This window comes from Oryza brachyantha, chromosome 3 (genome assembly GCF_000231095.2).
Source record: "Oryza brachyantha chromosome 3, ObraRS2, whole genome shotgun sequence".
NCBI lineage: Eukaryota > Viridiplantae > Streptophyta > Magnoliopsida > Poales > Poaceae > Oryza > Oryza brachyantha.
The window spans coordinates 4,197,243-4,210,931 of NC_023165.2; the positions used below are offsets into that span (position 1 = coordinate 4,197,243).

General features: G+C 39.2%; 1 protein-coding gene across 1 annotated transcript; it reads left to right on the plus strand.

The window, feature by feature from the left end:
- The first annotated feature begins 8,593 nt into the window (after window positions 1-8,593).
- On the plus strand, window positions 8,594-13,608 carry LOC102700875 (aminotransferase ALD1 homolog). Its single transcript, XM_006649492.2, has 8 exons — window positions 8,594-8,654; window positions 8,782-8,840; window positions 8,960-9,030; window positions 9,149-9,265; window positions 11,603-11,665; window positions 12,077-12,181; window positions 12,365-12,415; window positions 12,529-13,608. The coding sequence occupies exons 1-8, from the start codon at window positions 8,632-8,634 to the stop codon at window positions 13,360-13,362; spliced, it is 1,323 nt and encodes a 440-aa protein (XP_006649555.1). The 5' UTR covers window positions 8,594-8,631; the 3' UTR covers window positions 13,363-13,608.
- The last annotated feature ends 81 nt before the right edge of the window (window positions 13,609-13,689 follow it).

A 13,689-nucleotide genomic window follows, 5' to 3' on the forward strand; every position in this document is an offset into this window, starting at 1 on the left:
GATGGCGCCTCCCTCATGAAAAATCTCTGAAAATTCGTTGGTTGATTGGGTATACTAGTAGTACAAACGTTGCTGATGCATTTTACTGTTCTTGTCACTATCGAAGGAAGCCTCTTGCCAGACCACTTCAACCATTGGACAACGCCATTGCAAGCAAATGCGTGAAAACAACAGCTTCAAAAAAAAAAAAACATGAAAGCAACGTGTGGATGTTTTCTAGAGGGATATATACCATCGTTGAAAGAAAGCTAGTCTCTCTGTCTTCTTTTTTAATAGCTCCATATGACAGACAGCATCGTGGCTTAAATGAAGACGAGGAAACAATGGTTAGGTGTGTACTAGGCGTAGTTTATTTGGCCTGCCACAATATGACATAAGAAGAAGGTGATAATGTGAACACATAATTGTGAACACATAATTGAAGCAGAGTCAGAAGGGTGATTCAAGCGAAGTGGTACAAGGTATTTGATGTGATATAACCAAAAGTTTCCTTACTGTGCAATTACCACCCTAACCAGGCTTACCGTCAGGATACAGTAAAGGTAAGAGTTTTGTAACCCCTAAGTTCAAAATAAATTTACATAAAAATATAGTTTTTTTCGTAAATTTGTACAATATTTTTCTGATCACATACCAGTAAAGGATACATATGTTAGGACAGTTAATCGGCATGAAAAACACAGTAATATACTAGTATATAATTAATTAATTATTACGTATAAAAATAAAAAATGGATTAATAAGATTTTTAAAGAAACTTTTCTATAAAAAAATTTTAAAAAAATACACCGTTTAGCAGTTTGAAAAACGTGCATGTGAAAAAAGTAATTTGGCTTAATAAGCGGAGAGAACGAACGCAGCCTTATTCCCTAGGGTAAACCCTAGTTATTTCCTCGAACTTATTAATTCTTGACGTTTACGTAACGATGCAATCTTATAAATCTATCTGATTGTGATTTTTTTATTAAGAATATATAAAATTAAATAAATATTTATTTTTATTAAGATATTCTTTATGACTTGTGTATATACGATGTCCTAGTCTTTTTAACTAAATATTATAAAGTTATTAAAATTCAAAGTTTTAAAAGTTTTACTACACTATTATACAAAATGATAGAATTATAGAGCTGAGAGAGTATAATTCAACTAAATAATGCAGTACATAAACAAAGCATTTCAAACTTTCAATGAATTCTCAGAAACTTTAAAGGGGTGATTATTTGGTTTTTTTATGCGACAAATTTTAAACAAAAAATAATATATAAATAAAAATTTTATATACATGGCTCTTAACCATCTAAAAGCCTAAACTTGATGAAAACACTCCAAAAATAACTCTAAATTTAAGGTTGAAAATTCAAATTATGACTTGCAAATGAAAACAGAGGAAACAGATTGGAGTGCAAGCACCGATCGTTTTCCTATTGAGATTCACAAAATTGCAGCTTTGCGAGCTTTGCCTTTGTGTTTTATCTTCTTCCGTGTATCCTTTGCTCCTGATGTAAGCTTGCACTGCTTTTGCAGATACGGCCGTTCGACCCGTTCACCCGCTCTATTAGACTCTACTTAAAAGAAAATCCTGAAAAATGTTGCCAATTTCCATGACTAAAGTACGGAGAACACCTCTTTTGTTTTAATATTCAGAGACGAGAGAGAGTGAAAAGAAAAAAAAGAACTAAAACTATCTCTGGGCCCTGGAGTGACCGAAGAGTCAGTTGGCAAGATTGACACGCCAAACGAGTGAAGAAGAATCCGGCCATGCGTCTCGGTCCAAAAAAAAAAGGAAGGCGGCAACGCAAGCGTGATGCCCACATGACGTCCATGGGCCTTTCGAAGTATCATGGGCCTTTGCGCAGCTGACGGGGGGGTTTCGCGCGTGGCCATATGGGCTACTTTGCGCGGTGGTGCAACAGCCCAGCCCGCCTATTGAGCCGACGACGGGGAAGAGATGGGCCTAACAATATAGACGGGACGGCCCACGGGGCGCTTAGACAGAGGCCCATGCGGGGGCAGTGAGCCAAACTGGACTCTGGCACCGTGCAATCCGGGCTTTGATGAGAAATCCTGGGCAACCCATATGTTCAACCGGGTCAGAGCCCATATGTTCAAGGGGCAAGGGGTGATCAGTTGTTCCTTTTTTTTTTTGAAAAATACGGATGAAACATATTTTATAAATAAATCTTTACGTACGTGTTTTTAGCGACTTGAAAGTCAAGTTTGAAAAATAAAGTACGGTTAAAACTCCTAAAATCCACTTCAAATTAAGATTAAAAATTTAAAATTTAGCTAATAAGGGTAAGCAAAAAAGGAAAGTGGGTCCCAAGAGTGAACGTGTTGAAGCGTGAATTCAATCCTGGTGAATGGACCGTTCAAGTCCCCACCCCATCCTCGACGTCTGGAGAAAGGTCCGGTCCATTCAATTCATTCCCCGATCTTCTTCTTCCTCCTATGAACATGGAAATGGTCACTCGGTTCAAATGTCAGCATGAATTTTTCCCATTTTTGGTAACGGGAACGGATTTTCAGAAGTTTTGGTTCAACTTATATAGAACTATGCCCATTACCAGCAGGTCTCTGTTCCACCGTCACGTTCAAACGCGTACGTGTTCCTACGTCCTCGTTTTAGAGCTCACACAGAAACCAGCACGAGTTTTGTGTCACGTAGCGACTCTTTGCCTGCTAGCCGTGCAAGACCAACCACGGACGAAAGAATGGCCGGCGACGCGTGCATCCAGATGGAGTGAGCGCGCGTCGGCAATAGAACAAGCGCTTCCATACTTTTTGCCTTTTTCTCTCATATTTAAAAGCGAATTTATTCGTTCTTTCTTTCGTCACACGCACGTAAGATTCACTATCTTTAAAAAACCAGAAATAACATATTGTTTTAAAGAAAAATGTTTCTTCCATGTAGACTTGCGTAGTCTATCATGAGTAGCATGAGCTGATTTTTCTTTCTCTGTACTTACCTGTGCAATCTATCGACATTTACATGTTATGATGCACTCAGGGGCGGATTTAACGTGGGAGCAGTGGAGTCTAGAGCCCCCGCTATCTTCGTTGGAGCTATTGAAGCCACCACGAAGACCTTTTAAAATTTTATGGTAAAGATCAGTAGAAATAAAAAATGAAACTCTATCTAACTTATTTAGACTCCTCTAATTTTGTTGGCTATCACTGAATGCACTGGTATATTACTAGCTATAGAAAAAACCAAACAATTTATTAATAAATTAAATAATTATATGTAAACTTTTACATATTTGTATACAATAATTTAAAGCAAATGCTTTAAAACAAAACAATTAACTCTAGAAGCAAAACAACGGGCCGGAGCCAAGATTTTCCTGGATGTTTCACGGGTTGTCAACAGGAATCACCCCGTACCTCGCAGCAGTTGCGCCGGCCTTTCGCGGCGTTGCCCAGCCAGCTCGCTCGCTCGATCGGTTGATTACACTTGACCGGACCGACCATACGCCGCGCGCACATGTGGTTTTTTCCGATCCGGTGGCCGGGCCGGGGGTCGTTCCAACCGCGGAGAAAGAAACGTCGCCGCTTTGCTGCACTGACCGCGGCTTGACGACGACGACCTGGATGACATTTCGACTTCTCTCCTCTCAAGTCTTTTTCGCCCTCTGCTCGCGTGGGTTTTTTTTTAATGGTTAAACGATGTATTTTTATAAATTTTACATATTTATAGAGTAAAATTTTTAATTTTATATTAGTTAATTTATTACTTATATTATTGAATAGAATAATTTTATAGTTTTTGATAATGTGTCAGGAGGTATTACTTTTTCTATATAAATTTTAGTATATCTTGGTACCTTACGTTTTAGAAGGTACCAAATTTTATATTAAAATTTTACCATCTCTCAATACCTACTCTATGTTGAATAAATATAAAAAATCATATAGTCTTGTATTCTTCATCTAGCAAAAGAACACCGCCATAATCCCACCTATTTTCTGCTCCTAGGTCAAGCTATCGGCGCGTGGCACATTGGAGATAGAAAGCCAAGGGAAAAAGGTTAACCGAGCAAAGGAGGGAAGGGAATAGGAGGATGCTCTCGCATGGAAACCGGCCAACGGAGAGAAATAAACTAAACCTAGTCAAGCATATATCCACACAAACTTTTTGGCCGTCACCGTCGTCGCTTGCCTTGTCAGGTTAATGATCCCCGGAAACGGTTTGCTTTCGTTAAAAATAGTTCCCCACAAGCCACGACTCATGCTCGCCGTCTATCTCAACAACATGTGCGCTCTTTCTTTCTAGCTCGTTGGTCAGTCCTGATAGTGAAGTGTACGTACTACTACAATATTCTACGCGTGTTCGTCGACACAGTGAATTCCGTTCGTCGGTACTACCCAGTGCGTTAATTCATACGTTAACTAATTGAGTCTCGCTACAACGCTCTTTATCACTAGTATTATATTATCAGCTAGTAGAGCAGAATAGATTTGAACCATATATTGGTAGTATTAATTGATGTAGATCGAACAATTTCGATCCATCGGGCGGAAGATAAATTAACTTGGCTATTCCATGGTGGATGGGCCAGTACTGCACATATCCAGTCACGGCCACCATAGATCTCCGTTTTGGATGATTCAGTAAGGTGATGTGTTATACTTCCTATGTTATAGAATAAAGCTATTTTTTTTCTACTCGTCATTTGTTTTAAAGTGTAGCTATTTTTTTATATAACTCTTCATCACAGTCATTCTCAATTTAATTTTTCACTTGCAATCTCTTCTGACAGAAGACACATCAGTTATGCATACCAGCTACTGCATGTATTTAGATTCTCCAACATGATAGTAGTAACATTTGTGAGTCTTATTCTTTTATTCTTTTATGAACTCATATGTCAGTCACTATAATATCACCGTCATAACGCAGAGGATTTGAGCACGCTACTCCATACAGCTTCAGCATTCAGCAGGGTGTTGATGGAAGGTTTTTCGGACGTATATAGGCTATAGCAGTCAGAGTATACGTGTTGTGGATTGCGTAAGCTAATATCAACCAGTGGCAACTCCATGGAAGTGCCAGGAGAGAGGTCCACGTGCATGGATATCGAAATGGCCAAGAAACTCACTCGAACAACTCCTATCTGCCGAGAAGAACCGCAGCTTCTGATCACCCCTTCACTAGTTATCAACTTGAACTGCTGCATTATATTGATACCAAATTAACTTGCCATATTTCATTCATACAGAACGTGTTTTTTTTTTCTTCTCTTGATATCTCTTGCGTATGCACTAATAAAATGATTTCACGGATCGAACACTGCTGAAGCAGCTACAAATCAATGATTGGTGATTTTGCAAGGAAGCTCATGAACATGCAAGGTGGGCAGGAGCCTGAATGTTCATGCTCATTTCCGAGATATTTCCCCCACGTACTTTATCATAGTGGCCATCGCATCACTTTGAACTACTACTTTTTCGAGATATGCCTCACAGGTGTACGTAGTTGGGTACTATACGCCATATGGTATATATGTATATGCATGTATGACCAAACCGACCGTGTGTTTTCTGAGGATAAATGGGGTCACTGTTTCACTTTTCAGTGCAAAACTAAAAGATATATTTACAAACAAAATATAATTTATAAATAAACCTTTATAAACATATACTTAACGATATAAAAGAAAAGACTAAAAAATAAACTATGACAACTCATCCCAAAATTAACTCTAAATTTAAAACGAAAAAAATCAAATTTTATCTTATAGGCATAAACAGAAAAAAAAAGAGACAAGGGTGATTTCCACACGCACCAGTATTCACTGTACCAACTAGACGTACGCTTCAATATTTTACAATGAAAAAAGTTATAGTATGAAATGAGCTATATGACTAGTGCAAATTACATTTTTCTTAAAAAGATGGTGAGATAGCTATACACAGAAGGTGACAGTTTGACTGGATTTGCTAATGCTTGTCGCACCTTACGTTTAGTCAATCACTAATCTAACGAAGCCCCGATAGCAACCCGTGAGAATTTGTTTTGATGAGCTTCTGACGCATACAATTTTTTTTATAAAATCTTCAGGAGCCAGAAGTTTCCTCAAAATAACGTTTTAATATAAGAAAATATAGTAACTTTAGGCACTTATTTAAAGATGGTAAAAGAAAAGCTCATTATTTAGTTTATCACGTATGATTTGTAACTGAGCATATATAATGAGCTCAAGCTTCAAATGATCACCAACTAGTACTATCAAGACAGTAGGCGTGGAGTACTAACTGTAAAATTTTTATTGCAAGAAAATTTGTTAAATTAGTATTGTCATTTTCAAAATCATGCACGTACAGTGATATATCTGTTGATCCTACTAAGAGCAGGCTAATGATTTAGCGAGCTGCTGGCTAAATACAAGTGTTATGTCACATTAAGCTAGTAATATAGCCGGCTCATATAATGGCTCAGCTATTAGACTGGCTAAAAGAATAGCAACATTAAATATATAACTATTCAATGCTTACGGTTGAGTCACCTGCATCGGGCTAGGAATGGGCGATATGTCCTCGTACGCTGTGATTTGGTCTGGTGTCTCATATACCGCCCACTTGTTCTCTCCTATTTTCTCTCCCTATCCACCTTGGATTTTTATGACGTGGACAATTATTTAGCCTGCTGACTGAATCTTATTAGACTTGCTCTAATTACCACTGCCTATATTTCTATAAAATCCCTAACTTGCACTGTTCTACAATATCCCTGCCATCTGTCATCTGTGATGGCGTGACATATATTCAGTGATCTTTGAATGTACCAAATATCTTGTCCTGTTGGACCTATTTTGGGGGAATATGCTAGATGATGACCAAACTGGAACTCAACTATAGTACTTCATCAAACGAAATCTCAAGGCAAGTCGAATGATAATTGGAATACTTTTCTGCTCTCGAGGATATGCCTTTACATTTTCTTTGTGAAAATAGGGAGAATTTTAGTCAACTCATTTGTTGTATTTGGATCCAGCATCCTAGAGATATTGTTGTTTTCGAGATTAGGTTAGGAGTCTGGACTAGTAATCCTAACCATTAGTTTTATATTAAAATAACTTTATAAACTCTAATAGGTATGTGATATGTATTGGTATAATAGTGTATTTTCAGGCAAATCTACTAATACCATTTTTTTAACTAAGCATCTGGGAAACTTGATGGTAGAAAATTCAAAAGTTTAACGAAATCTTTTCCTAAACATCAAATCTTTATCACTGGAAGTCTGGATGAAGTACTAGGAGTGAAGAAGTTATGGAGCTGATAATTTGATCAGTACAACCACCCAGGCAGCCACAGATATAAGCCCAGCTTCTAGTCTACAGCTCTCTCTTTCACAATGGCAGTAATTCTGTTTTTACAGAATAGTAGAAACAAACTAGTGGTCTGGCAGTGGTTTTAGATTATTTCTTACTAGGACTGTTCAACAAATCTAGTTTAGTACGGTAAGAACTCATGGGAAGACTTTGTCAAGGCCTCATCATTCAGTGGTCAGCAAAGAAAGCTTCTTTGGCAAACACATGCTAACCAATTAAGCACACAGGCAATCCATGAGAGAGGAATGCCACTGAAAAATCCCAGCCAGAATTATTAAGGCATTTGGCTGGAAAGTTGCACATAAATGGCTTCTGTAAAATGGAATCACATCATCACCAGAAAATTGAATATCCTGTGCAGTGCATCTAGCTAGGGACGGTCTAAACCATCCGTTCAGAATTTCCATGGTTAGTCCTTCGTGTAACATCGCTTGTTCTGATTATCTATGAACTTTTCCCCAATTTACAGTTAGTATTTCTCGGTCACCTGCACAACATGTTTGTTCATATTCTTATATTCTTTTAGAGTAAGTTCAATAGTATAACCAACTACTAGCTATAAATCATCTATAGTCAATTTAATAGTAAATTCATATAATAGTTACTTATAAAACATATACTACACTATTAATATCTGGTCCTACTTGTCACACACGTATTACATTTTAGAGTCCGTGCTACAGCTGACTAGCTCGCTACTCTTCTCTCTTTAAAATACGTTTATAGCTGGCTTATAGTATACTATTATATCTGCTCTTACTATGTTCTAGCCTGAAAATATCATATCAGAATCTGAATTATCACCAAACAGGGCGGCAAGACAATGCCGGTGCCTTATCCCTGATATCAAAAATCAAAACATTTCCATGAAACCGTTGGCGTGCAGATGATCAGTGCAGGTGTAAACGCAAAAAACCAGGCATGCATGGATGTTCAAGGGGACAAACATTGCGTAGCCAAAGACTGCCAGAGCACTGTTTGAACTCGCATCGCAGTCTGCTCCCGACCATGGAAAAAACATTTTCAAAGTGGACCATTTGGGGTGGCAAACTAGTACTCTTTTTATCTTTTTCTTTGTAGAACTTGCAAACTACTTCTTCTCAGGACCAAGCTGCTAATTAACTTTGCTGGGCTCTATGAACATCCAGCATTGATCACCATTGTGCTGGTGAACTATAAATACGCTGGGTAGCTCACCCTTTCACCTCCAAGAGCTATCTTCAGACCTCGCATTCTCGCTAGCTTCAGAATTCACTCTCTGACTAGCTAGCCCCATAATTAAGCTCGATCGATCATGCCTGTTAATATGATTTCCAAGTACGGCACATGTTGTATATAGTCGATCGATGCATGCATCCATCCATGCACATGAACTCTGTATCTTGTAGTAACTTGGGTCTTGCAATTTGTCTTTCCCTGAATTTATTTGATTTTCTGCGTGTAGGTTACTTGAGAAGGCTGTTCTTCCAGCACTGGATGTTGCACCTCCTGTGAAAATTGGAGGTAGATGCATGCATGACATGGTTCTTTGTTAACCTTTTTGTTTTGTAGCATGATATCCTTATCGTCTCATGGCATGTTAATTAGCTAGTACCATGTCTTATTACTGCTACAACATTCAGAGTCTCGGCGTACAGCTGTGCTGCGCAATCCAAACATGGAGAAGCTTCAGAAGGGTTACTTGTTCCCAGAGGTACAGAATTAATCACGATTTCACCGACCTTAATTTGAGCATATATACATATTTTCTTCAGTCACTTCATACTTGCTAATTAATACGTTGATTTGTGCTACCTATTTTGATGGTTTAGATTAGCATTAAACATGAGGAGCACCTGAGGAAGTACCCAGATGCGAAGGTGATAAGTCTGGGTATCGGCGACACAACTGAACCCATACCAAGCATCGTAACATCAGCTATGGCTGAGGTATATATATATTCTTAATTTGTTCATCGTAGCTTAATTAAGCTAGCTTTTATCTTCGTCTGCCTTCCCTCTCTTTTCCCTCTTGAAAACATGCATGCATGCATCTGCATAGAAAATGCTTAAACGAGAAAAGGAACACGAGACATTTCAAGCAACAAATAGCTGGTCTTTTGGATCTTCTCATGACAAGCATTTAGCATTAGAAGATTTACATTTGACACATCGTTGTTCTATTCTATGTTCTACGTTCTCTGTTCATCAACATTCAACCTTCTGTTACTATTGTTCACCATGCACGACTCGTTTACAATCTGCCACAGGCCCACAAGTGTTTCATCTTGTAAATAAGTTGACTCAATATATTTACATATGAGTAAATTGCATCCAAGTATATCGACTTGTAAGGTGGATGTAATTAGCACAGTAACTTTAAAAATGGATATTTTGATCAAACAATTTGTATGATGTGTGCGTACCAAAACAAAAAAAAACAACCCATGTAACTAAGCAATTAAGCAAATTATATATATATATATATATATATATATAACTTAATTGATCGGTAAGCTATAGCGAGTACTCCTATTTCCCTAAAAAATACAGCATAATTTGTAAAAATTGGGGAAAAAAGTAAATTCAAAACTTTTAACAACCACTATAAGTAAATACACATGCACATTTAATCATGTTTTTACATACACCATACAAGTTATTGTATTGAAACGAGCATTTTACAAGTTATTGTACTATATTACACCCACCCAGTAAGTTCATGTATTGCGGGTGTAGTTTACTCTTTACATATACAAAAGCTGGTCGGTGTTCGATCTGATACATCTTAGTAATAAAAGTGCACAAAAATTTTAAAGCTAGCAAAGCCAGTTAATTATTATTGTGACCATTGCTTAGTACAGCTTTCTTTCGAAAATGCAAATTTTAAAATGGTTATGCAGTGTGCGAAAATTAGGGTAAAAAGTAATGTGGTGGAAAGATATGTATTTTTAGATTAAATCAAGTATATTTGTTTTATATATTTCATGAAAAATATCTTTTTCGTCTTGAAACAAAGGGGCACTGAGATGGGTGTGATTTTGCGTTAACCTAAAATCAAGTAGTATTTAACTGTTAACACTCATTTAGTTTTGTTTTACGAGACTACATGCGTGCTCCACCTTATATATCAACCAACTGCCACTTCACTTGCGCAGAACTGTTCAAGAGGTTTCGCCCTAAAAGAGAAGAGGATTAATAACTTTGTACTAAACTACTAATATATGTGTACTCCCGTATTTGTCTAGGAAGTGCCAAGATTCTTCTTCTCCATCATTTGGAAATTTATATGTAACTGTCTTTTTGACTTGTCACACTCTTATCTCATGCCAAAATTATTTTCACTTTTTCTACCAAAAAAACAGAACCTTTGCATTCTCTATCAACCTATTTTTTACTAAGATTTATTCTAGTCGAATAAAAAGTACCTCGAGGTATTGATACCTTAAGATATCAAATTATTTTTTACCATTGGATCTAGCTGAGTAATATGTGCATTGTTAGATTCAATGATCAGAAATAATTTGGTATCTCGTGGTACCGATACTTCGAGATCTTTTTGTTAGACCGAAGTAAATCTCCTTTTTCCCTCTTGTCACTGAGAACCAAGACACCCTGATGTCACTGCAGAGACATCACCTCATCCACATCATGTGTGCCTTCCAGTTCTCCCTCTTTTCCTCATGTACTGCCATAACATCCAGCAGTTTAGTGCAAGTGACAACGGGAAGATGACAAGGAGATTAGGAGAAGAGCACTATCATTTCTAATTATTCCATGATCTGTGTATTAGTACGTAGTAGGATAAGGTGTCTGCCACTGCATGTGCATGGCTGCCTGCCTGCTGAATTTACTAATGTAGCTAGTGGACAATTAATTAAGTGTGGTTTATGTGAGCTAGAGACTAGTATAGCATTTTGTGTATTGACTTGCAACTTGTGGTCAATCCTAAAATACAGCCTAATGAGTGCTTTCAGATCACTGGCTGTTACACCGGCGGTTTTCTGCTGCTGATGGTGTTGGCAGGACAAAATGGAAAATGCGATCCGATGATTGCGACTAAGGACAATTTTAAGCTTACTTGACTTGTGTGTCGGCCTATAGGTTTGATCATGGAGTTTAATCAGTCCCAAAAGAATTCAATTATTATAAGAAAGTCAATAAAGTTCAGAATGGTTTTCAGAGATATCTTTTCTCTTAAACAACAAGTTGTACCATAACTTTTTTTGTAGAGTAATAACCATTTTTTTAGAGTAATAACCATTTTATTTCTCCTTTTTTTTTCAGTATGCTCTTGCATTGTCAACTCCTGAAGGGTACCAAGGTTATGGTCCAGAGCAAGGCCACAAGGTAATCCATAAAACTGAAACCTCAACTCTGAAGAAATCTAGGTAGAACTTGGTTTATTATCCTGTTCTCAAAGAAAATACTAAATGGATTTAAGAGATACTACCTTCGTTCTAAAATAGTAAAAGAAATAAAACGTTATTGTTTTTGAAAAGTGCATATTTTAAAATTTTGACTATAATTGAGCTAACAATGTGTGTTATTTGTGTTTTCATGTAGTACCATTATATTCATATTTGGACATATTTTCGTATGATGTTAAATATTATAAAAAATTAATAGTAAATAAAATGTTGAAAACAGTGCAAAAGGCTAACAGGCCTTATATTTTTAATTGGAAAAAGTATATAACTATGATCCATGACATTTTACTGAAACAAGTTATGCGGTATTTGAAAATTAATGCATGTGTAGAATCTGAGGAAGGTTATTGCTGACACGGTGTACCCTGACATGGGGATAAAAGAGACCGAAGTTTTCATTTCAGACGGAGCACAGTGCGACATTGCTCGTCTTCAGGTACTGTAAGCTAATAATTTGCGTGATTCCTTCCCAAAACATGTTAATATGTCAAATGATTAATTAAAGCATGTTCATCACTTAATATTCTGAGATGTCAAATGATTAAAGCATGTTCACCACTATCTTCCATCTTCCTTTAACTTAAAAATCTCATCTTTCTTAATTTCTCTTTGGATGCAGACGCTTTTTGGGCCGAACGTCACCATTGCCGTCCAAGATCCAACCTTTCCGGTACAATAAACCACTAAAATCCATTAATTTACTGAATAAATCGTTGTATTAACAGAAGAGTGTAGTAGGATTAGGTGCGTAATTAATTTCCATGGGGACGCGCATGCATGCAGGGCTACGTGGACAACGGCGTGATCGTAGGGCAGACCGGCAAGGTGGACGACGCCGGCAGGTACGCCGGGATCGAGTACATGCGGTGCGCGCCGGAGAACGCCTTCTTCCCGGACCTGGCGCGGGTGCGGCGGACCGACGTGATCTTCTTCTGCTCGCCCAACAACCCGACGGGGCACGCGGCGTCGAGGGAGCAGCTGCGGCAGCTGGTGGAGTTCGCGCGGCGGAACGGCTCCATCGTCGTCTTCGACTCGGCCTACGCGCCCTACGTGTCCTCCTCCGGCGGCGCGGGCGGCGCGCCGAGGTCCATCTACGAGATCCCGGGCGCGAGGGAGGTGGCGATCGAGGTGTCGTCCTTCTCCAAGTTCGCCGGGTTCACCGGCGTGCGGCTCGGGTGGGCGGTGGTGCCCGACGAGCTGCTCTACGCCGACGGCTCCCCGGTGGCGCGCGACTTCGACCGCGTCGTGTGCACGTGCTTCAACGGCGCGTCGGGCGTGGCGCAGGCCGGCGGGGTGGCGTGCCTGTCCGGGGAAGGCCGCGCCGCCGTGCAGCGCGTGGTGGGGGTGTACAGGGAGAACGCGCGGGTGCTGGTGGAGACGTTCGCGTCGCTGGGGAAGGAGGTGTACGGCGGCGCCGACGCGCCCTACGTGTGGGTGCGCTTCCCGGGGCGGCGCTCCTGGGACGTGTTCGCGGAGATCCTGGAGAAGACGCACGTCATCACCGTGCCCGGCAGCGGGTTCGGCCCCGGCGGCGAGGGGTTCATCAGGGTCAGCGCCTTCAACAGCAGGGACAGGGTCCTCGAAGCGTGTGACCGCCTCAAAAGCTTCCTCGCCTGACATGCGTACGTGCGTTGCCTGCGTAGCCCATGCATCGATTCTTCTTCCGTCCCTCTCCCTCCTATGTATATGCACTTTAATTTCTACTTATATATACACTGTATGTACCAAGGCAACGTATGCACGTACGTAGGTATTAATAACTTTGCGGTGAGCTGACATTTATACCGGCTCTGACTGTCCAAGTAAAGTAAAATAAGTAATGCACGTGTTGTGTGTATTGATCGAGAAGAGCTGTGAGGCAGTATAAACCAAAATTTATATTTTCAACCTTATATTTAAAAATAATTTTAGGGTTTTGTAATCATAGTTTATTTTTTAACTTTT